General features: G+C 37.5%; 2 protein-coding genes across 31 annotated transcripts in view; one reads left to right on the forward strand and one right to left on the reverse strand.

Moving 5' to 3' along the window:
• Positions 1-19,536, forward strand: part of SULF2 (sulfatase 2) — a 165,187-nt gene extending 145,651 nt beyond the window's left edge. For all 20 annotated transcript variants that reach the window (XM_068701033.1, XM_068701030.1, XM_068701042.1 and 17 more), the window contains 11 exons: positions 296-503; positions 6,635-6,878; positions 8,628-8,724; positions 9,832-9,926; positions 12,536-12,595; positions 13,014-13,183; positions 13,706-13,848; positions 14,066-14,189; positions 15,646-15,676; positions 15,974-16,030; positions 17,154-19,536. In XM_068701033.1, coding sequence (XP_068557134.1) covers positions 296-503; positions 6,635-6,878; positions 8,628-8,724; positions 9,832-9,926; positions 12,536-12,595; positions 13,014-13,183; positions 13,706-13,848; positions 14,066-14,189; positions 15,646-15,676; positions 15,974-16,030; positions 17,154-17,184 — 1,260 coding nt within the window. In that variant the 3' untranslated portion in view covers positions 17,185-19,536. The remainder of the gene's footprint in view (positions 1-295; positions 504-6,634; positions 6,879-8,627; positions 8,725-9,831; positions 9,927-12,535; positions 12,596-13,013; positions 13,184-13,705; positions 13,849-14,065; positions 14,190-15,645; positions 15,677-15,973; positions 16,031-17,153) is intronic.
• The window catches only part of NCOA3 (nuclear receptor coactivator 3), an 83,844-nt gene continuing 79,435 nt past the window's right edge, over positions 19,211-23,619 (reverse strand). For all 11 annotated transcript variants that reach the window (XM_068701023.1, XM_068701015.1, XM_068701022.1 and 8 more), the window contains 2 exons: positions 23,415-23,556; positions 19,211-22,474 (listed from right to left, as the gene is read on the reverse strand). In XM_068701023.1, coding sequence (XP_068557124.1) covers positions 22,463-22,474; positions 23,415-23,556 — 154 coding nt within the window. In that variant the 3' untranslated portion in view covers positions 19,211-22,462. The remainder of the gene's footprint in view (positions 22,475-23,414; positions 23,557-23,619) is intronic.

The raw sequence follows: 23,619 nt of genomic DNA on the forward strand, positions 1-23,619 counted from the left end.
AAGTGTAATTGGGAAATAAACCTTTTTGCTTGACGCCTCTGTATTTTTAGCTGTAGTATTGATTTTGTTAACAAATTCCTATTGTTCTACCTCCAAGAAATGAAATCAGAAACAAATATAAGTGTTCCAAAATGTTCCTGGGTTGTCTAAAAATGGAAGATCACAAGAAATGTATTTTGCTGGTAGACAGTGAACCCCAGCTTACTGTAATGAGGAGTCTCTGATAGATCACTGGAGCTGGCCATTAGACAATGCAGAGTTGAGACGAGTTTTAATGACCAAATCTTTCTTCCAGAAATGGCAGTGTGTAGAAGATGCCAGTGGGAAGCTCAAGCTACACAAGTGCAAGGGAATGGTGAACTTGGCAGGTGCAGGCAACAGCAAAGGCACTTCCAATCTTTTGCCCAAGTATTACAACAGGAATAGTGAAGGCTGCAATTGTGAAGAGAATGAATACAAGCTGAGCCATGTCGGACGGAGAAAGAAGCTCTTCTCCAAGAAGAGTAAGTGAACCCACTACATCTTGTGTCTCTGCCTTACAAAATGGTAACTGTTCAAACACCCATAACCATTCTGATTTTCTTGGACATTGAGTTCTATAGATGTCATTGAAGGCAAGCATATTTGCTTGTATCTGCACATGAAGCAGTTTATTGCATACTGGACAATCAGGTATGAAAATGTCTCAGTGTGTAGGAAGAGGAGTGTTTTGATCCAAAATAGAGGCCTATGTTTATTTCTTTCAAAAACAGGAAATTCAGTACACACATTGAAGCAGCAAGTAGCTTAACCTTGCAAAGGCCTTGAAACATGAACAGTGTGTTATAGGGAGTACTCTAATTTTGAGATACTGCAGTGCTTGGGGCTGTTACTGCAGTAATTTATTTTTAATAAGGATGTGTGTGCTGCTACAGAAGCTGCTCGCTTCTAACATCCTTTTCTTGTGCTCAGTCAGCAGAGCCAGGGCTGACTTTTAACCAGAGATCACATCCAAAGGGGATGACTCTGATTCTGGTTTCCTTGGCACAGATCAGGTGCTTTTTCAGAAGGCCCATTCCGCTGGCTCTGTTTTAAACCTGAGTCAGACTAACATCTATATTTGAAGTACATAGTCTAATTATAGATTAAAGAGGCAAATAGCAGCACAGAATTACTGTTCACTTGTAATGTTTCTTTCGTCTCACTCCACAAATACAGGGCCTTAATTATTTAGCAGATTAGTCTTTCTGTATAATGACCTGGCACAAGCTTCAAACAGAGAGTTTAAATTGATTTTCTTCCATTATATTTGCCTTGCAAGCTGATTAGTACCTACTAAGCTAATTTTTAGTTGAAAAAAATGATTGGTTCCAGGATGAAATTACTCAACTATACTCGCTATTTAAACATGTGGCACAGCAGATAATCTTTAAATAACACTAGAACATGCAGTTCAATTATCTTTTTTTTTTTCTTTTTCTGAAGTCACAGAGAAGAAAGTTCAGATACAGGGAGTCAAATAACAGGAGTAGATCGAAGGCACTTAGATGGGAAGAGGAAAACAATTTACATGAGGGCAACATAATGCTATCTGATAATACTTAACACTTACTTAAGTACTTTTCATCTGTGTTGTGCTTTCTAAACATTAACTAATTTTCGCAACATCTAGAGGAGGTGGTTAAGTGTATAATTACCGTTAGTTTATGTATTAAAGAGGTTGAGGCAAAGAAGCGAAGGTTGTGAAGATACTTTCAGCTGAAGGATTGGGACATCTTTTTCCCTACATTTGTCTCAGAAGAGGTAGAGTTTATGCTGTACTGTTCAGCACACTTCTCATTGAGCCATAAGGCATACACTTCAGCAGCATAAGATAGGATGTTGGCAGTCATGTTCCCATTGCTTTTATATGAAGTAAAACAATTGGCTCTGGATGCTTTATTTTTCCCTCTGCCCACATCCAGTGTGTGGCATACAATGGGAGAGTTAAGCTTGGATCTGTGGACACAGACTCCTGGGTTTGACGTTGGCTATTCTTCCACATGCACTTATCTAATAAATCACACACCAAAAATAAATGAGCACAAAGCAATACAAATCAAGATAACATGCGAAGGGTTTTCTGAACAGTTTACTTAGAAAGCTGGTTCACTGGATTGTAAATGATGACCTGAGTACTGCTGATGTGCATGTGGATTTCTATGACCTGTTTCATGAGATGGGATAAAGTGCAGTCTGTGCTGGGTTGTACAGTTCTGAGGGCATCTTTGGGGTCTACTACTTAGAGTTTGAAGAGTCCATGGGATCAGTGCTACTTGAATGCCTGCAAATGCTATCCGTAAGACTGAACAACAGCTATACAGAAAAAGGAAGTTTCTAACTGGACTATGTCAGTGTCAGGTCCACACTAATGATTTAGTTCATAGCAATGCTGAAGCTTTTGAAAGGAACACCCTGATCACTCCCTCCTATCGTGAACAGTAGAGGTGGATTTGCAGAGCAATTTTGACATACTGCAGTTGTTTGCAGAAAACTAAATTGGATGCCCTGCTTCTGGGGCGCATCAAGAGTGTTGCAAACCCCAATGGTGATAGGAGGATTGGTCTTTCACAAAGATTCAACCCAGCAGTGCATGGTGAATGCATGGTCTAGAAGACCAGACTAAATTGCTGATAGAGGGGCCAAAGCACCAAATGTCTTGATAAAATAATTGCTTTCTAATGTAGGCATGGTCTAGATCCGTTGTCATGTACACCATTACATTTAAGAGGCAAGAATGTTTCCTAAATTGAGTAAATTAATTGCAAAACAGTGTCATGCCATCTGCATGCCTTTTGGGCCCTGAACAAGTAAGTACACAGCTCACCTGCAAAGCTGTTACCTGTTCTGCATTGCAGTGTCCTCTGTTTTCCATTGGTGTGTTCTTATTTTTATAAGAATGATGAAATAAAGCTCTGCAATGGGAGGGAAACTTAAAGTAATAATGAGCTCTTAAAATCTTCGGCTGTTTGTTGTCTATTATGTTTTTCTTGCTGTGGATTTCATCTCTTCCTCCTGTGACAAACAAGTGCATATGATTAAAGGAGTTATTAAGCTGCATGTAGAGAAATGATGATAGGCCACACAGATTTGTGTACAGAGTGTGTACAAAGAAGCTAGTACGTTTTTATTCCAATTTTCATGTAATTTGTTTTTCTTTTGAAGTAGTTTCAATACTGTAGCAAAATGGCCTTCTTTGTTATAAAAAAAAAAAATACCCAAACATCAAGTACTTTAAAGATAATGCATTTGAAGTATGATTTTTAATGGCAGTTGTGAGAAACTGGGTGTATGGAAATTTTTGGAGGTTGTTTTGTGTTTTTTTTTTTCTCCTCTTTGAAATATCCAAGAAAACAGAACCAAAATAAGATTTCTAGAAATTTCTAGTTACCTAATGATCAAGAAAATCCTCCTCTAATCCTTTATCTGTATTACTAGACGCTTGAGATATTTTCAAAAATTTGACTTCAAAGTGCCTAATTTTACTTTGGTCTTATAGAAAAAGTGCTGCTTCTCTACAGGACTCTGAGAAAATACAGAGACATTACTGGGGAATATAACAAAATTGAGGTGGCTGGTGCTGGTTCCTCATGGCCCACTGTTCATATGCAGAGTTCCTGCATGCTGGTTTATTCCATCATCGTCATGATGCTGGACAATGCATCAGATGCAAAACACCTACCTGGAATAAATGATGACAGGAAGGCCCAGGAGTTCTCTGTCTTCTGCTAATGGCCCTGCTGAGCAGTCACATTCCTGCTTAGAAGAAACGGCTAAGCAGTAGATACAGTTGGTCACGGTCTTCTCAGCTATCACTGAGATTGTTTTCAAATGATCTCAGTGTTAAATCATGGTTTTGGCAGCAGCAAAATAAGTAATAAAGCTTGAGTGATGAGGACGTGAGGAGAGTTAAATACAAACCTGAAGGCTGGGCATGTTTATGTCAGATACGAAGCTTATGGTTTTATAATACAGCATTACCTCACTTTTTTCAGTTGAATAATAATCTCAGATACCTCAGATACTGCAGTTCGTGCTTGCTCTAGACGGTGTTGAAACCTGAGATGTCACCAAGTAGTTGTAAAAATGCAAGTATTTGAGTCCCTAGACCATCTGGGGGAACTCTGGACTGTAACAGTGCCTGTTCCTGTCAGGCTAGAGTGAAGCCACGCATGCCTGTCAAGTGATCCAGGGAGCTGAGGCAGGATGAGTGTGGCATTGAAAACTCGTTAGCTTTCTCATGCTGAAATTTCTCTGGACTCTATATCCAGATTTAATTTAGAGGATGTAATCTCTTAGCAGTGGCAGAGGAGAAGAGGCACAGGGACTCAACTTACCAGGGCCAATCTTTAATAATTCAAAAAAGGAGAATAGGTATTTTGGGCAAAATATTTAACAGCCCTAAATCCTGTGTGGGTTGTATATACAGGTATAAGAATTGGAAAGTAAAACTGAAGCCCGAGGGAGGATCAAGTAATTAGACACTGGTATTTGTGCCTACAGATGAATATTGAGCTTACTAAATATTTTAACCACTTCCTCTGAAAATGATGGAGTTTGGTACTACTCACAGCATTGAGTCAGCACTGTGAATAGCATGCTGTAATAATGCAAGGCCTTCATGAGCTGTCTCTCTCCAGACCAATTTGTTCTTTATAAGGCTGGATTAGGACAGGCTGCAAGGGAGGAGCAGCTCCTGGCTTCGAATTCTTCAGGGGCGTGTGGAGACGGCAGTTCCCTGCAGTTGTCTGTTGAGGACCAACATGCTAGCTTGGTATATTGGACTTGGAAGGAAGGTAAATTGTTAGTTGGCTGAGCTTAACAAGATGAAATGAGGGAACAATTAAAGAAATGGGAGTTTACACTTTGAATGTAATTGTTAGGGTGTAGCTTTTTGGAACTTCCTCCTACTTTTAAAAAGATGGGAGTTTCCTTCTCATTTATTCAAACATTTCCTGAATGGGTGCCTGAAATACAGTTGGTCTTTTTGTTGCTTTTTTAAAATTTATTTTTTTCTCAGCTGTGACTAACCTGGCTTAATATCAGCTATAAACTTTGAGCCACAGGTGAAAAATGGGCTAAAACGGACAATTCAGCTGGTATCCTGCTTTCTGTGTGTGGCACTGATGTGAATTTAGGGCTTGGACCAGTTTCAGGTGGGAGGGGATGTTTGTTTCTCTTCCCACAGTCTACAAAATGGCCTTTGAGACTTTGTAATCCAGTTAGAATTCATGTAAGCTTCTTGAAAGAAGTCAGTCTGTGTTAATGCCAATGCATGCCAATTGCTGTGAATATTTCTTTTGTCAAATTTGGTTGTTCTACCTCCCATTTCTTTTCTTCACTGCTTGTTTTTGCAGTGGAGTTTATCCCTGAGATCAAGTTGGCTCATCTGTAGATCTTGAGGTAACAAGAAGTGTTGGTCTTCTCATGTGGCACACTGGATGAGTTTTCCCTTACCAGGTTGCAGCAGGAGGTCCTGTTCTAGTGAAAAGTGCTGTGCTTCAGCTCAGTGTGAAGGAGAGGTGACCAGAGGAACTAAGAGGCTTGCTTGGTTCCAGCAACATCTTGGGTGACTCCAAAGCACATATACACAGCCAGGAGTCTGGAGCTATGGTACTTTGGTCATGCTTTTTTCTCCAGGAGTGAAATAATTCTGCTTAACATGAGTGACTGAGTGGTCACTGCAGTGAGCAGGAAATAGTCAGAGGTGTGAGCCCTACTGTACAGTAGGGAAGTTTAGATATGGATTCATACTCCATAGCTAGGAGATATTCATGTCACTTTAGACAAAACTGAAGAGGAATTGGGATTTGAGTCAGGAGAGAGAACTTTGGAAAGCAGCAATGGCAAATCACTGGGATCTCATACTGTGCAGTGCAGATTCATAGCGAATGTTTCATTCTGTCTTTGGGCTGCAAACACAGAGGCAAACTCTGAGGGCATGCATAGCACTGGAGGGTAGTGCTTTTTGTAGAAACTTTCTGTCTGGCCTGCACATGAGGAAAATAATTGCAAAGAAAATAATTAAATGTGGATAAAAGTAAAGATTCAAATATTAATCCCTCCCATTAAAATCTTGTATTGAAAAAAAAAAAAAAAGAGTATGGAGTTGAGAAGTTCAGGCTGAATACTCGAGTACTCCCTGTTGAAATTCGGGGTGACTTCTGGGAAGTGTTGCAGGAATACCGGCACGGGAATGTTTTACAGTAGATGACAGAATGTAGTTGAGAACTAATCCGCAAGGATGACCTGAGACCCTACTGTCTTTAACTTTCAGAATTATTTTTTAAGGTGTTACTGCCATCTAGTGGCTCTTGGGGGAAGAGCTTCTTTTAGAGTTTCTTTGAAAGTTGTTCACTCTGAGTCACGACTGTACAAGTACTTTCTCTTTCCCCTCTGCCATCCTTGTGCATTTGCACTCTATCTATCCCTCTCTCTCAGACTTTAAGGTTCCCAGCAGGTAATGACATGGCAGCACTGCAACAAACAGCAGTTGTCGTTGAGTGAATTCCAAATGTCACGTTTAGGGGCTGTTGTTTGCCAAGAACCACAGAGAACCAAAGTGTAACCTGCTGTTTCTCCCCGTCTTAATCCTTTTACTCCCTTTTCTGTGCAGAATACAAACCGAGCTATGTCCGGAATCGTTCTATCCGCTCTGTATCTGTTGAGCTGAATGGAGCCATTTATAACTTGGGTTTAGAGGATGGATACCAACCTGTCTTACCAAGAAACATCACCAAGCGACACAAGATGCAGAGGGCTATTCCTCCTGAGGAGGAAGATAAAGACATGGCAGAATACAGTGGCACTGGTGGCATTGCAGAATATACAGCCCCTAATCTAATAAAAGTTACGCACAGGTGAGTAAATACTGTATGTTTCTATAAACTTTTGCTGCTTGAGTGGCTGCTTTACATAAATGGGTGCATTACCTTTTGATAAGCATATTGTGTCCCTTTTGGCTACCATCTGACTTCACTGAACTTCTTATTCTCATTTGTATACACCTTTCAGTTTTGTTTTAATTTTGTCATCATGCACAAAGGGGCATGAAAGCTACTGAAGAACCACAGAGGTGCTTGTTTGTCTTCTACGCTTTGGAGACAGTAATCACCGATTAGTACACATTTCCAGTAAGGACAAGTGAAACTGTTTGCAGTGTTGGTGTGTACACCTATCTGAAACCAGGGAAGACTCTACCCATGTAAATCTCAGCGTGCAGCAGGTAACCTGGCCTGTCTGAAGATCAAAATACTCCATACTCCAACTGGAATATGACCCAGTTTCAACATGCCATTGGTTGCTTTGTATTTAAAATACAAAATCAGTCCCAAAGGAAGCAGCAGCATCACAGAGCTGCTGGTACCCAGTGCTAGGAAAGGAAAATCTATGTTATGGAGGAGGTTAGATAGACCAGGAATATTGGGGAATGGAACATTGGAGAGAGAGGTGAGGGAATTGTCTGCGTTCTAAAGAGACTATAATAGTTTAAGGTTTCTCAGTGTGCAGATCCAGGGTCTGGTGATGTATCTTCAACTGTACTTACTTCAGTGTTTTGTCACCCTTTCTACTTGTGAATTATGAGAAAATCCATCAATCACTATGGATTACGTGAATTAAATTGTTTAATGACTAGCTCATGCAAATATGCACGAACCAGATAGCTGCTGTTGAAATCTGTGGTTTCCATTTGACTTCAGTTTACAGGGTTAGAGATTTGCTAATATGAGGAAACAGGAAGGTTGACATCAGCAGAGTTCTGCCCTCCTTCCTCAGCTTTTTTGAATGTTCAGGAGCCATAAATCACTATTTGTTCCTTTTTTCTGGGACATGTTAAATTGATCTGTGCTGCTTTACTGGGTGAATCCCAGCCCCGTACCAGGAACTGTCAGGAAGGTTGTGCGTAATTCATGAGGAGTCCCCAGGAACACCTACAGAAAAGAAGGCAGTGGGATAACATGCGTGAGGCGCTTTAAAGAAAACAGAGGAATAATGAAAAAAAAAAACAGGTTTAATTTAATGAATAATCATTCAAAAATAACTCCATGGTATTTATTGACCCCTAATAAACTTGTTGAGCATTTGTCTTTTTTTTTTCTTCCTTTTTTTTTTTTTTTTAAATTTTAAATACTGGACTTCATGAGAAGTTACTGGAACATGAGCACTTAAAGTTGTCAGAGGGTATTTTGCCTTTGAAGTCAGGGAGCTGTATTTGAAAAAGTTTATCCCTTTTGTAGAAAATCATTTTTTTCTTTGTAGTATTCTAATACATCTTATAAAGAAGCTTTCTCCCTGCCTCTACCCCTGTATGTTACTTAATTATGCATAGGGAAATTGCTTCCGAGTAGTGCTTTCGGTACTTGCTAGTTAGTAGAGATTATTTATGTAGACAGCCTAATGCATAAATAAGAACTGTGCAGCACAATTTGCATATAGAAATGAAACAGTCAACAGGTTCTCTTGATAGGAGCATTGTCCTTGAATTATTATTTTTATTTCCAATCTGGCTTCTCATGTGTCCTGGAGTTGTGCTATTAAAACAGCACAGCAAAAGCTGTTTGCATTGTGTGTTTATCTACTATACTAAACATTGTTTTTTCTATGGCCAGGTGCTATATCCTGGAGAATGACACCGTTCAGTGTGACACAGATCTGTACAGGTCACTGCAAGCTTGGAAGGACCATAAACTTCATATTGACCATGAAGTGAGTGATGTTACCAGTCATGTATTTTCAGCTTGTCTTTGGCCTGGTTTCCTGTGGGCTGATAGGATCATGCTGACTATGTTTGTGTCTGTCTGCCTCTGGGTGTCTTTGTTCTTCCCTGGAACCTTTTGAACTTAGTGGTTGATTTCAGAATAGAGATTTCATAGATAATTAAGTTGCTACAAGTTTGTGAAGACAAGATCATAAGTGGAGGAGAGAAATACACCTTAAAGAACTGAGAAATGACATAAGCCTTATGAGATAAATGAGAGAGACTTGTAAGTCTCACTTCTGTCCTGTTGTATTCCTGCTTTAGGATCACTGGGCTGGATTCTTTGTGTATTTTTCGTGAAATCTTTGTCCACTTGCTATGCAGCCATGGACTTCTATTAGGTCAGTGTTGTCTGATCGTAGTTGCACAGCGAATTCTTTGTTCACACTACATGACTTCACTTTTTCTGCTGTGTAAAGAATTGAAGTGGAAGCCTGGAATACCCATCTGAGCGGGCTATGCTGTGCATGAGCTACATTGAACAAAAGCAGGCGTTTCATTTACTGAAGGTGGTTAAAAATAAACCATGCAGGTGGCACAATTAAATTAACTGCTAACATACATCCCATGTGGCCAGATGTTACTAGACTGCCATGTAAAAGGATGGAGACTTACTGCTTTTCTCTTCCAGAATCTCTGAAGAGGGGACTTCAGAACACTCCATCTCCATCCCCTTCTCGGGCTCCTAACAGGCCAAACCTTTAAGGGCTTCATTTTCCTTTGGTACCCTTTCTCCTTTACAAATATGCCGAAGGGAAAAAATCACAGTGGAAGTAGAGTGTTTGTCTGCCTAAGGCTGTATGGCACCCTCCCACCCTGCTCCCCCCAGTGCCACATTCTGCTTTCACCTTCAGTAATCAGAGCAGGCAAACTGTGCCCCAAAATTGCCTTCCTATGTGCAGTTTCCTTTTGGGAAGGTAGCTAATCTGAAAATGCTTGTTAGGGGAGGAAGTTGTAGAAGGTAGCAAGAAAGAAGTATTTGATGGAGATACGTTCGAGAGGGTTAAAATAAACCATGCTGTATTTTTTTTTACCTGTGTGTTTACTTTTTTCAGATCGAAACATTGCAAAATAAAATAAAAAATCTGAGGGAGGTGAGAGGTCATTTGAAGAAGAAGAGACCTGAGGAGTGTGATTGTAACAAGATAAGGTATTTTTGGTGTACTTGTGAGTAGTTAACTGTAGCTGATTTATGTCTTCACAGGAGAGATCAGAATCTGTTTTAAGTGGTTTCCTACCTGCTATACTCTTGTCTAATGCTTCCTGCAGCTGTCCAACCCTCCTAAAGTACTAGGCCCACCTTCTGCCAGGCAGGAGTTTAATTGCCTCTGTGTCAACTGACACATGTAAAATGCTTTTAAACCAGTAAGTTATGCTCTTGTACTGAAGATGTTGCTATTACATACTAGAAATTAATATTTTTAGCTGCAGGCTTTCTTCTGAAAACTTGCTTGACAGTATGGTACAGTGTTAAACAAATCTCTCAATAAGAATAGTGCATAATACAGGGTGGTCAGATGAGAGACTTTCTTTCCATTTGTTTTTTTCAAGGCCAGATGAGTTATCGCATAGCATATAGTTCCTGCAATATTAAGCAGCTGTGCCAAGTAGAAGAAGCAGGAATTTAACTGTTGGTGCAGAGTAACTGTAATTCCGTAGCCACCACTGACTTAGTGCAACAGATATTTTTTTTTCTCTGATGCATATGATTTCTGGATTTTAAATGCAACAGGCAATACTAAAATAGCAATTGTGCATCAAGATCTCTGCATAGTTGGTTTCTCATAGACATGTATTTGCAAAATGGCTGTGAGATCAGCTCACTGATTACATGGAAAGAAGGTTCAAGCATATCTGAAACCTTCTAGGGAGCGAGTGTGTTCTTGCTCTGCAAATAAGCACAGCAGAAAAATTACAAAATTAAATTTTACAAAATTAAATCTTACAAAATTAAATGTTAACACAAACAGAATTTGCCCTGAGAAAGTTGATGGAATGGAATAGAATAGTTCAGTTGGAAGAGATCTACAAAGATCATCAAGTCTAACTGCCTGACCACTTCAGGGCTAACCAAAAGATAAGCTTATTTTTAAGGGCATTATGCTTAAAGAAACCAGGAGCAGCTGCTCTTGATCAGAGTGATCAGAGAGCAATCACTGAAGCTGCAGTGAGGCAGATGTTACCAGGAGTACAGCAGCCACAGTGGCAGTACGACAACAAAAAAAGCTGTACTCAGAAACATAAGGCAGCTTTGCTATCATCTTTGGCTAAAGTAGTTTTCATTAAGGAGCCTCTATAAGAGGATGTGGATGATACTTCTCTGTCTCATTGCTATAATGGAGGTACAACATAATCTAGATTAGTTTACAGACACAAGGTACATAGTCCTGGCCTGTGTTGATTCTGCAACACAGCTTCAGTAACGGATCATTAAAATAAGCAGAACATCTCTTTCTTAGGTTATGCCAACCCATACGTACATACAACATACAGTTGTACTTAAAATTAAACCCATACAATTCTAAATGGCAAATTCCCCAAACCTTGTTTTATCAGTTTTGAAAGCAGTGTATTATGTTAACAACCAAGTTTATTTGATACGTACTGTAAAGATGAAGTTATTTTTACAGTTAACATAAAGAACATTACATTTGTCATGTCCAATATAAGAAGCACTTCTGTTTGTGCATAGCATCATTCAGATGAATAATCCCACAGAAATCAATGATGGTAATAATCTGAGTTATATGTTTGCAGAATTGCATTGAGCGTAGCATTTCAGACTAGTTAATGATATGCACAGCATCTATGCTAGAGAAAAAAAGTTGACTGAATTGAAGATAGATAGTTCTTTAATAATTTTATTTTGTTAATTTGCTATAAGTATTAAATTTACATTAGCATTTGTAATTTAAAAGATGTGTTTTGTTTCAAAGGGAATTTTAGTCTGACAATTAGATAAATAGCACTTACTGAACTTAGTTTTGTCTTTGTTTATTTGTGTGGTTAGTAAGTACAGTGAACTGTATTAATCAGGAAAAAATTGCCCTTGCCTAAGACTATTTTGCCTTTTTTATCAACTTTTCAAACTACAAAAAAAGGAAACCTCTGCAAAATCTAGGAAGAGCTCTGGAGACAGAGTCAAAATAGTAGAGCTACCCAATTAGAATGTATATGTCAACTTCCACCCTACATATCTCAGAATACATTAGACACTACTACTGCTTGGACAGTCCCACCCCGTTTTGGTTTTCCTGGAACTACTAGCTAGTAATAGTGGAGGGGGGAAAAGAAACTCTATGAGGTACATGTGATGCTTAAATTATTTTGTTTGGAAAACAGCAGGAAGGTGATATGAGCCTGTCATCATATCCTCTGAAAAATTAATGAATACTCTGTTGAAGAAATCTCGTAATTCAATTATAAATCTACTGATTTTATCTGCCCCATGTAGGGAAACAGGAAGTAATGATGACTAAAATTGAAAATTGCAACTGCAATCATCTGTGGATATATAGTGCAATACAGCAGCAGAGCACCAGGTGTCACTATGTACAAATGATCGAAGGAAAACGAGAGGCACAAGAAGTGCCTGACCCAGTCTAGCAAGGCTGTTTTGTGTTCACCACCTACCTTGAGTGAACAAATTGAAGGGAGAAGTGATACTGGATTAAATACACTTCGAATTCAGGGTGAAAATACGGTATGAACAGGTATAATTGTCTCTGCTGTTCATCAACAATTATTTTTATTTTCCAGTTACCATTCAAAACACAAAAGCAAACTGAGGCACAAGGGATCTAATCTTCATCCTTTCAAGTAAGTGAAGAAGGCCTGTTCCTTTGGAAGAGAAAATGCAAAGATCCTAATATTTGGTCCAAGTACACATGTTAAAAACTAAGCAAAAGAAGTAATTTCACTTATCCTGTGCTAAAAAGAATAAACATACAGACACCTGGGAAAGGAACCAAACCAATGGTAAAAAAAATGCTTGTAAATGCACATCAAAGACTTCAAGCAAGCCCATTAAACCCCTTTGGCTCCATTTTTTTTCCCTAGTACCATGGAATTGCAAAGAGCTTTGGAGATCCAGAACTATTTGGAAGAAAAGCCATTTATTTTTAAAATACCGATTATTTCTTTCCCTCAAAGCAGCTTATTTTATTAGCTGCTTCATTTTTTTAGGTGTGTTCAAGTATAACAGAGTCTGCATGACCCTAATGTTTCATGTGTGCAGGAAAGCCCTACAGGAGAAAGACAGGCTGTGGCTGCTTAGAGAGCAAAGGAGAAAGAAGAAACTGCGCAAACTGCTTAAGAGAATAAAAAATAACGACACTTGCAGCATGCCTGGTTTGACCTGCTTCACCCATGACAACCAGCACTGGCAAACTGCTCCCCTGTGGACACGTAAGAATACTCTAAACTAACTAACAGCTAGCTGGGTACAGTGTAGCGACTAGGATGATTCTAGGTTAGCAGAAACTACCAGTATGATAAGGCAAGTAGCCAAAGCCACACAGTTTTCCTCATACTGTGTTTCAGTGTTGGTGTGATCCTTACAAAAGGCAAAGGAGTTAAATTAAACAAACAAACAAACAAACAACAAAAGCTGCAGATGAAAACCTAGAGATACTGCAGACAGTACACAGTACATACACAGTACATCCTATTATTATCTCGGCAGCTGGAATGTTTCCCAACCAGCAAGGGAAAAACAACTAGCTGAGACACTACTCAAGTTAGATGTTTTGTGGGGGCTAGGTAAGCATAGAACGTTATGCTGGAAATGCATTCTCTGCTTTAGAGCTCAGGAATGACAGAATGACTGCTTATGAATAAAGTAGTACCATGAACAAAAAAGTAGTAAAATAAGCAGTGCCTAAAACCAGCAGCATGTATCTTAAGTCTTCATGATGCTTTTCTTTGCAGTGGGTCCTTTCTGTGCTTGTACCAGTGCCAACAACAACACATACTGGTGCTTGAGGACAATCAACGAGACTCACAACTTTCTGTTTTGCGAATTTGCTACTGGCTTTTTGGAGTATTTTGATCTCAACACTGATCCATATCAGGTACCTCATCATAGTACAGCTCTGGAAATGTATCAGTGTTCTTTACCAATGATGCATTGAAATACTGCAGTATTGGTACAAAAAATAGATGCAACTATTAACATAAAATGATTTGGCTTCTTGCTTGTTGGAAGTAAACCACAGATACTCCATATGTGGAAGTTACCAACCTACAGAGGAATACCTATTCTCTAAAATGAACCTATCTGTATTGCAGCTAATTAACGCGGTGAACACGCTAGATAGAGAAGTTCTCAATCAACTGCACATCCAGCTGATGGAACTAAGAAGCTGCAAAGGGTATAAACAATGCAATCCAAGAACTAGGAATATGGATCTGGGTAAGTGCTTCTGCTATTACACTCAGAAACTACCCAAAAGAAATGGATCTCTTGTTCACTAACATGAAATTCATCAGCCAAAAAATGATTTTAGAATTGATTTACACTAGTAATGCCCTGCTGTGGCTGATGATTGCATGCTCAAATTCTTGTATTGTTTGTTCAGTTTGTTTTATGTAATGTTTCCAGAAACTCACAGCTACATAGTAAGACTTGGATACTTAATATGCAGCAGCTGAAATGCAGGAAGAGCATCCCTGCGTATGGCAGGGGGGTTGGAACTAGGTCATTTTTAAGGTCCCTCCAGCCTAAGCCGTTCTATGATTCTGTGACTGGAAGAGATAAGGAAGGAAGAAAACTAATGAAAGAACAAACAAATACCTAATAGCTGGTTCTGAGTTTGTAGGCTCTTGGGATAAGTCAAGCTGGAAGGGACGTGTGGAGTTCATCTGGTCTAACCTCGTGCTCACTATAGGGTCAGATTTGAGGTCAGACCATGTTACTCAGGGCTTTATGCATTTGGATCTTGAAAACCTCCAAGAATAGAGACTGCACAACCCCTCTGGACAACTGGTCTAGCAGTTGTGGTACAGCATTCCATGAAGGCATAATTTTTAGGACTATTTCTTTTAGACACAATGCAGTCCATGCAGACTTATTAAACTAGCTTAAAAATAACTTTAACCTCAAAAAAAGGAGGCTAATGCTTAAGCTGATTGATTTTCCCCTGTTGGTGCAAGGTACTTGTAAAATAACAGCAGATCAAGGAAGGAGATGCATTGAGGAATGCATTACACTACCAAAAGATGTGCTCTTCTAACTATGCCTTCAAATTTCAAAAAGAATGAAACCCATTGGTCTGTATTCTTTTTCTAGGTTAGACTCATTGTTTTGAGTCCTTTAAAATTTCCTGGTCTAGTCAATACTATTGTGTGTTGTTTTTTTAATGTTTAGTCATGATAGCAAACTGAAAGGTACAGTTACTTGTATTTCTCCTTTTAAATTGCATTTCTTATTTAAATTGCATCCCTTAGTACAATGACGTAAGAAATGCAACATAAATATGTATATATATATATATAGCCTTCAGAGCTTGAAGACCCCCACCCCCAAAATACTGTTATCTGCCTAAGTCCACCTGAGTCCAAAATATTACTTCAGGTCTTATTTAGCATATGTACCATCTAGAGCTGTATGCTTTGAAATCAAGTTTTTGGCATTTAAGTATACTGCTGCAGGATGTTTACAGAAAAGTTTCACGATTACCTATCTCAATTTACACCCCATTTTACCTAGAATAAGGGATTATATCTGTAAATAAGTTCTAGTGAATGTCTTAATTCTGTTAATATTCTGTTAATATTCTTAGATCTTTCTCTGAATTGTGTGTTGCCCAATACCTTATTCTGTTGGTTAATACAATGGTTAATAACATGTTAATTTTTTCCTCACTTAGGACTTAAAGATGGAAGCTATGAGCAGTACAGGTACATTTTCAAAAATACATAAATTATTATTCTTAAATACTACCTTTATGCTCAAGAGTTAGGAGTGTGGGATTGGGAACGACATGGACATACTGCCTACAGTGACGTTTGCAAGGTCTTTCCATCCCAGTTACTGTAAACACTGGAGATATTTCTGTTTCAATGTTATAGCATGTTCTAATCTTTGTAGCTAAAAATCAGGCTAAACTCTTCTCCTTCCTCATCTTTCAGACTGTAGTGCTGGTGGTTTTCTTGGTGATGGTTAACTTTTTTCTCCTTTTGCTGCTTGAAAATTAGGCAGTTTCAGCGTCGAAAGTGGCCAGATGTGAAGAGACCATCATCTTCTAAGTCACTGTGAGTTGGGAGCAGTTCATGAAAAGCATTAGCTTTTGCTTACCTTTCTTTTCTTTACTTTTCTGTTTGCATGCAGCACCTTTTTAACATCATCATCTATTCTCATGCAAGTGGCAAGTGTTCTAAATTAAGCAAGCACTATTACACTGCCATCATTACAGACCAGTCCTGTACAAAACCTCTTGGTATATGTTTTCTGGGAATTTAGGAACGTTAAGGTTAAAGCAATTTAAAACTTGAGCAAAGGTGGACTCTCAATTAAGAAACCAATTATCATTAACTATCTGTAAGAATTTGAGATCATTATGTTGGTTTTGTCTAAACTTAAATGTGTGGCAGCCTCATAGCAGCCTCTCACAACATCCAGAAATAACAAGACTGATTTCATTACTTGAATTATGATTCAATGACTGAAGTCATTACTCATAGAGGATCATGTGCTTTCTTGCTATTTATCTAACTACTACCTCCTTCATGTTGTGAGCAAAGAAAGCAAGTTAGAACAGAAAGTAGTGTACTTTGTACGAAGAAAAATCTTTACATTTTGGGTTATTTTGGCATTATACTAAAATTCAATATTGTTGCTTATTTTACTGCCCTTTGAAACTTGCAGATAATATCATTCAGTATAGTACTGTTAGTTCTCAACTTGCCAGACCTCAAAGGTGAGATACAAATTTAAAAGCAAGAAAAATAGTTACCTTTGACGTACCAGTTACTCTCTGTCTCTGAACCTCTTTAAAAAAGAAGGTTGAGACTTCAACTCATAAGATATTCACCAGCTATGCAGTAAGAACTATGTACCAGCACCTTCATCAATAGGCACAGTCCTATTCTCCTCAACTCCTCCAAGAGAGAGCATTTTTGTCACATAATGGTAACACTTTATATATCTAGTTGAAGAGAGCCAAGATGGGATTCAGAACCAAACGAAGATAGAATTTATGAGATACACAGGTTGAAGTTTCAAACATAATAGTTTGCTTGTGATATACCTGCTGTATTTTTATAGGTGGTCTAGTGTTTCAATTGTTTTACCCCTGCATGGAACTATTGAAAATATATTCCAACTACTTCCTAACTAGGATGTTATACACTAAATCATGTTTGTTTTATTTTAAAGAGGCCAACTGTGGGAAGGATGGGAGGGCTAACCTCCCCACCTGCTGGACCTCAGTGAGGATATAAACTGGCCAGAACTTGAATTCATGTACAGACTGTGAAAATGTGTATGATTTCGGAAAGAATTATAATGTTAGCCTGGAGGACTGGATGAACTTTGAGGCCAAAATAGATAAGAGTTTGCACTGGTGAGTGAATTAAGTAGATGAAGTGAAATTATGGAACTCCTGTCAGGAATACAGGTCTCTTTGAAATCCACTATTGTACCTGCTTTTTGCTTTGGATTATACCTCACCTGCTTCACAAAGCATTTTATGTCAAGAAGACACCACTAACATTGTTCCAGGAATTGACAGAAGAGGAAACACAGCTGCATCCCAAAGAGGATTGCCATCCCCGTGGGCAAAGTGTACACAAAGACCGTGGAAGTAAACTTACAACATTTCTCAGTTCAGCTATACCTTTGGACGGCACAAGGGAAAATTTCAAAACCAAGTATTTCTAAAGCAGCATACAGAAAACATGGATGCTTTTGCTTCCAACTGGGGTAAAGGTAATGGTGGAAAAGAACTTTTAAGAGATTCAGGAATTCAAATGAGCAGCACTGAATATTCTCAACACCATGGTATTTCTCAAATTTCCTCTGAGGGTATGTTTTAGTTCCATGTCTACTTGTCTGTCCTATTGACAACTCTAGGAAAATTAGAGAAATCTTAACTAACAGATGTCAGACTTTTGGAGGGGTTGTGTAAATATTGATCAATATACTGTTTAAAAATAAATTCTTTCGGATTGTGAAGAATTTTGTTAATAAAAGTGTGGAATGCCCACATACCATTTCTCAAAAGGTTACTTAATGTTGCATAGCACATTTCAGAATTCATCCATTTTTAAAAGTACTGAAAAAAATCAGTAAATGTACATCTTACATTTTAATGAAATCAAATTTGTATTAATTTTTTTTCTGTGGATAATATTATATTGTTATGTTCAAAACCAAAACAATTCATTTGAGAAAGCAACATTGGCTTAGTAGTGCAACTTTTACACTTATTTTTAAAAGGCTGCTCTGAGAAGTTCAATAATCATGACCAATAAAAAAATAATGTAGTTATAGCTCAGTCTACAGAAAAGTAGATGACCTGAATAAGGGTTACTGTTTAAAAGCTTTTAAAGGAAAGAAAACATGACTTTACTAAGGAAGCACAGCGTACAGAGTCTACTTGAGTATCTTCATAAAGCTGTTATTAAATACATTGTAGTACAGGCACTAGCAGTAATAATTTATCATTTTTTTCCATGTTAATCTGCTACCTGTTTTAAAGCTGCATGTGAGAGGAAGCTTGTAATAGACTCAACCAACTGCGGCCTTGACTCTTAACAAGAGGTACATTTTTTGCAAAATACAAACTTAACTTGCACTTCACAATAGAAAAGCATTTTTGCTGCTTTCCTGGGGGAAGTATTAGCAGTCTACCTTTACCCAAGTCAGTATGCAGAAAGAATGCTTGCTAAGTTAGATCAAAAAAGTTTCCACTTACCTTTTTTTGCATTCAGCCTATAACTTCTGAACAGAGGATGAGACTATCAGACTGTCCTGCATGGCCAGTATTACTGCTCCAGTTGCATATCAGGTAGAAGCTTGAAAAGTTACCATTTCCCTTTATGCTCATGCAAAATACTGAGCTGTAAGATTTGCACATTACATAAGAAGTAACTGTTACTTTCTAAAGGTAGGTTGTTGCTGAGTTAGGGGGAAAGCTACCACCTCTCCTCCTTTCAGCTCTGCTAAAGAGCGCTATTTAAGTTGAAAAAGACATCAATTCCAGTCAGTATTGGTGCAGCTTTGCTAAACTGGTCTCACAGGCAGAAGGTCTAAGGCATTACTCCCTTAGCTTTTACAGCCAGCTGGAAAAAAAAATAAAATCATTTGCTATACATAGCTTTCCACAGTAACAGCTGTAACAATTTTGTAATAGTAGTGGATTTCCTCTGACCTTACCAGGATGTAGCTAGCAGCCTCGAAGTATTAGAGAGCTAATACACTATGTCACCAAGTTCTGATTTTAAATAGAAACCTTTATTTACATTATTATTAACATCCAAACACAAAAATCAGAAGAGCAGTAATACCTTACAACCAACTCTTTTATAAACCAGTCCCCAAGGTTTTTCTGTTTTTCAACATAAAGATACAGATATTTCAAGCAATACTTAATGTAAACTAAACTTAAATGCAATTCTCAATACTGTATGCCTTCTCCTGAGAATTTTTTAAAATATTGCTCTCAGAGTTACATGGTTTTCATACTTGCTGTATCATTCAATCACCTGGTAGTCTGCACATAAATTCAAAAATAAAATGTGTGCTAATTGGTACAACATTCAAATAGTTTTTGTCTTCTAACTGAAAAATGGTCCTGATTTCCTAAATTTAAAAGCAGAATTTGAGATCAAGATTGGTACTACATATGAATTTTATAAAAACATGGTTTCTGTGATCAAAGAATAACAAAGTAGCAAAACTATGCTCATTATGCAGCAGTGACCAGAGGTGGTTGGACTAGCTAACTGTTCTCTTACAGTTGAAAAATTGTATACAGTTTTTGTTGTTGTTGTTAAATCTGCTGCTACAGAACCAAATCAGTATTGGTGGAGATATTAAATGCTAACAGCTTTCAAGGTAAGTTTTATTTACTGCAGTCCATAAGCCTGTCACACTAGACATAATACTTGGAATCAGTGTTGCCAAGAAAGATGTCATCAATGCAATTTAAAAATGTGCCCTCCCCCCTTTATTAAGTTTAAACTAAAAATCTAAAAATCTTTGGATTCAGCAAAAAAGTAGGTACTAGAAAGCTCCAACATTCTAAATACAGATGAGAAAACAATGATCCTTTACAACACCAGTCAGGTAGGTACCAGCTATACATACATGTATAAACAAAATCACTCATTTTAAAAAAAGTTAAGAGGGCACAATGTATAAAGTTGTATATAGTCTAAGAGCTCACCTAATGAAAGCAATCAGGGTTTGTAGTTTCCATCAATATAATGAATAACTACAAAATATAAAGATTGTTCTACTCTCGTTTATATAAAAAGCAAGGGATTGTTGCCTTTCAACTTCAGTAGGCAGCACTCAAACAGATACGTTCTAAGAAATAAGAAAGAAGATAAAAGTTCCTTAGCCTTTTAAAAGTTTTTCATTAAAAATAAAAACACACATGTATTGGATTGAAAATTTCAAATAAATACTAACACCTAACCTATATACTCCGTACTAATCACAAAGATAGGGTTGCATAAGGTAGACTGAATCTACATTCCTGTTGGAACACAACTGGCTGTATGCTAAGGATTAATTTGTTGAGAAATTTTCTAGTGAAAGTTATTCCTATTCAAATGGAAGATCACTGCATATTCTGAAAAATAAAACCACCTCATACTTACAGTACCAAGAAGAAGCAATCAAGAACACTTTTTTCCTTTTTTTCCTTTTTTTTTTTTTTTTTTTTTTACTCACTTGGGAGAAGTCAGTTTTCCATTACACAGTGAACAACAGAACAAAAGGACCACACATCTTAAACATTTCTGGGTCATTGGGTCATCCCTTATGGAAGATTAGGGGTTTGACTCATTGTAACTGCCTGAAACTGGAAAAACTGCAAAAGGATCTTCATGTCAAGGAACCAAAATAGAGAAAAAAATAAACCTTATCAGCAAATAATATGAATAAATTTGTAACCAAACAAACTTAAATACTGATATGAGAGAAACCTGCTTAGAAAATACATTCATTACTATTAGAACAATCCAATGAAGTGCAGACATTTGGTTAAGTGTGGCTTAATATCCTTATAGATTTCTGGATGTTATGTAACAACAAATATTTTGCAACAGATAAACTTCTTTCAAAGAACATTTAGAGTTTGTTAAAATCGACCAAAAAAGACACAATCCAGATTCATCAACTGAAAAGGAGAAAGATTGTAGAAAGACATGATCATCATGACAAGTCATAACATCTTACAATGCAGAGCCTTTTTGTCAAACTGCCTTATGCAAAAATAAATGTAACAAAGTGCTCACAGGTGGAGAAAGCATTTAACAACTCGTCTTTTATAAAAAGCTATATGTTAAAGATGTAAAAATAAATGAAGTGTCAAAGACCAAAGAAGAGAAAGATGTGGGCTGAGGTCACCCAGTTTCAAAGTCATTAAGTTTAATTAAAAAAAAAAGTATTCTATTTGGACCTCAACTATGCTGAGTTTACAGAAATCAATTTTGTTAAATATTTAGCTTCACAAACTCTGCAAAAATGAGTTAGTGACCTACAAAAGTCATATATATAATACATTATCTTAAAGAACATATTTACAAAATTTATTCACAAAAAGACTGCAAAATTCTGATTCCGACTGCAGTGCCTTGCCTTGAGTTTTCTGAAGTATTCTCAAAATGATGAAAGATTATTGCTCTAATTTCCATACACAGAAAACATTACATTATGCAGTCTTCAAATAATTCTTAAGAGATTGTGTTTGAGAAGGAACATGAGCACACCCTACCTTCATATTAAGTCCTTATCAAAGATATTGCATTAATCCATTATATAGTCTTATATAAAGTGCACTCAGCTGCACATCAATATGTAAATATTAGTCACAATTGTGTTTAAATAATTTAAATTTATTATCCTCTCTTTTTACCCCTTGGCATCAATGGACAGGATTTTGGAATAGTATGTGCCAATTCATTTTGCACTGCTCCTCTGCTTGGGAAATCCTGACTCCTGGGGGTAAGAGATTAAAAGCAGCATTTATATTCAGGAATTAATATAAAAGAGTCAAGGCTAGGAACTACATTCTCTGTCAGATATTCTTACTAGAGAAATCAGGAAATTCTTATCACTGTGACTTCTCCAGGCACTTTCATCTGCCTGTAGTTAAAGGGCTTTGGATAGCTACAGTAAACAGACAAGGTATTCCAGGGGTCTACCCATCCTATTTACTAAAATGCCTTTGCCAAATTCACATTTCTAGAGGCAGAGCGCCAAAAATATTTATGACCTTATTTGTACACCACAATATACAGTAATATGGATGCCTCTACTAAAAAAGTTTTTATCTTTTTTTTTTTTTTTTTTTCTCTGAATGAAGTAACTTAGGACATCATGGTGATTAGCAGGAAAAATCCCTTATTTCCAGAAGGCCAGTACTAGTTGCCATGAAGAATGCGTAACTTTCCTTTACAATACTAGTGCATCGTTAATACAGCGCATTCTTGTTTGGAGATCGGGTTTAGGTGTCAGCAGTATTTCTGTAAAAGAAAAGAAGAAAGAATCATCAGAAAAAATAAAAAATACTTTTGCTGGAAAAACTGGTCAACATTTTGCACTGACAGTCAATTTCTAAACTGAACAGATTTTAGAGCTCCATTTTGAAGATAAATTTGTAGAAAGGTAACGTTGTCCCAGAATTCCCTAAACACATTATTTAGTTATCTTCTCTGTATGATGTGGTTTTGGAAAATGTAACATTTCACTTCCTTTTTCCCTCTTTATAAATGGTACTGGTTTTTATCAAAGTCCTCTAATACCTTCCTTGTCTTGCAAAAGTCCTCAGATTATTTTGGCTACTACTTATGTACCTTAGACAAAATTTCATGAAGTACTAGCAACTTTAATAAATGTAGCGCATCTCAATATTATATTGCCTATCCCTTGGCATTTTCTGGAAAGTTTACAGCACAAGTGTATTTAGTATTTTGGCCTCCTTTGTCATACCTGTTATTAGCTTACTTTTCTCTTAAATAAGAGGCCTAAATTTTCCTTAGTGTCTTGCTATGCATATACAAATATTCTTAAGGTGTTACAAGGGTAAGTATCACCATTAGCTACTCACAGAAAATACTGCAATACCAGGATTCTTGGTCTGACTCATCTGCTGAAGATATTTTTCACAGTCCCTGTGTTTCCCTTTCTTGCTTTTCTCCAAGCTCTCTTTGTGCAGTCTAAACCTCGATCCTATATATGATAGTTCTAAGTCAACAGCTAATCACAGCTGCTTGGATTCATCATGGATTTGATTTAAATATCACCAAAAATAGTATGTATCTTGTGTCATACAAGTTGTATGTCCACAGATGTAAAGACAAAGAGGATAACAGAGAACAGGATTGTGACATTGAGGAATGTCTTGAAGCAAATCTTATTCAGTTGGAAGAGCCAATACATCACCACTCGTTATGGACAACTTACCTGGTCTGGACCCATAGGCATCCCTGACATAGGCATAGTATTAATGTTCATCTGTCCAAGATGGCCACTGCTGCCATTCATGTGCATCATACTATACGTTGCAGGATTACCTTGATGGCTGAACTGTTGCTGTGGAAAAGAACTGAAGCACAAAGGCAAGAATAAAATGACATCCCAAGAAGTTTACTCACTGTTATGTTGCCTT

The sequence above is a fragment of the Anas acuta genome, chromosome 16, assembly GCF_963932015.1.
Source record: "Anas acuta chromosome 16, bAnaAcu1.1, whole genome shotgun sequence".
Lineage (NCBI taxonomy): Eukaryota > Metazoa > Chordata > Aves > Anseriformes > Anatidae > Anas > Anas acuta.